At 51.9% G+C, this 979-nt stretch overlaps 1 protein-coding gene across 1 annotated transcript in view; it reads right to left on the bottom strand.

Annotated features, from left to right (window-relative positions):
* Positions 1 to 682, bottom strand: part of LOC103198934 (cytochrome P450 2S1) — a 14,632-nt gene extending 13,950 nt beyond the window's left edge. The window contains exon 1 of the mRNA XM_007943141.1: positions 466 to 682. Within this exon, the coding sequence (XP_007941332.1) occupies positions 466 to 682 (217 nt within the window). The remainder of the gene's footprint in view (positions 1 to 465) is intronic.
* Between the last annotated feature and the right edge of the window lie 297 nt (positions 683 to 979).

Raw genomic sequence — 979 nt, forward strand, 5'->3', positions numbered from 1 at the left:
CAGCTTTTGGACTCGAACCATTGAACTAACATTGTAATTGTCAGTTCTTGTCACCAATTCTAAATGAACATCATGGGGCCTTTGATGCATGCCTCGCCATGAGTACCTTGCAATAAACTAAACAAGTTTATGCAAGTCAAACCCGAGTTTCTGTTAATTTTCTAAGATAGAATCCTACACTTTGAATGGTTGCCCATGACTTCCCTGTACCTTGAAGCGCCCTCTTCCTCCTGAACCCACCTAAAGTAGAGATCACACTGCAATGTGTTAACTATTGGAGTCTTACTTTGCACAAGGCCTATCCTCATTCAGTCCTTGCACAACCTTATGTCACAGGCACTCTGATCACCCCATTTTACAGATGAGGCATCAAAAGCTGAGCCATATGTGAAGGTCACATATCAATAAGCGGTGGCGGGCTAAGAGTGAAGGAGCCGGCGGCCCTCGGCCTCCTTCCTGACTCACCGTGGCCGTCAAAGGTCCGGTCCAGTGTCGCCAAAGTCCCCCGTCCGCTGAACTCCTCAGCCCGGTCTCCCAGAGCCTCCCGCACAGCCTTGTGTCCGACCAGGACCACCACGCGTCGCCAGGGTCCCAGATGCACTGTGAACACTGGTCCATACTTCTTACTCAGCTGGGGCAGGGCAGGAGGCGGGGCACAGCTGTTGGGCCAATTGCAGCCCATTAGGGTGCCCCAGGAGCATCACCTGGTCTGGCTTCTGCTCCCTCTACCTGGACCCCCCCCCCAAAAGGGACTCAGTTCCCTTTGTGTACCAAGTTCCCAGGCTCTCCCCCAAAAGATTACCCAAACATCTTTCTCCAACATATCCTCCGGTCCCCACTCCTTCACCTCCTGTAGAATCCTAAACTCTGACCCTGGGACAACCCAGAACCCCTTACCCTGACAAATGGCAGCAAAAATGGGCAGCTGATCCCTAAATTTCCTCAGCTCCCCCAAACATCTATGCAGACACACATACAT

The sequence above is a fragment of the Orycteropus afer genome, unplaced genomic scaffold (genome assembly GCF_000298275.1).
Source record: "Orycteropus afer afer isolate SDZICR_OR568_19922 unplaced genomic scaffold, OryAfe1.0 scaffold00099, whole genome shotgun sequence".
NCBI lineage: Eukaryota > Metazoa > Chordata > Mammalia > Tubulidentata > Orycteropodidae > Orycteropus > Orycteropus afer.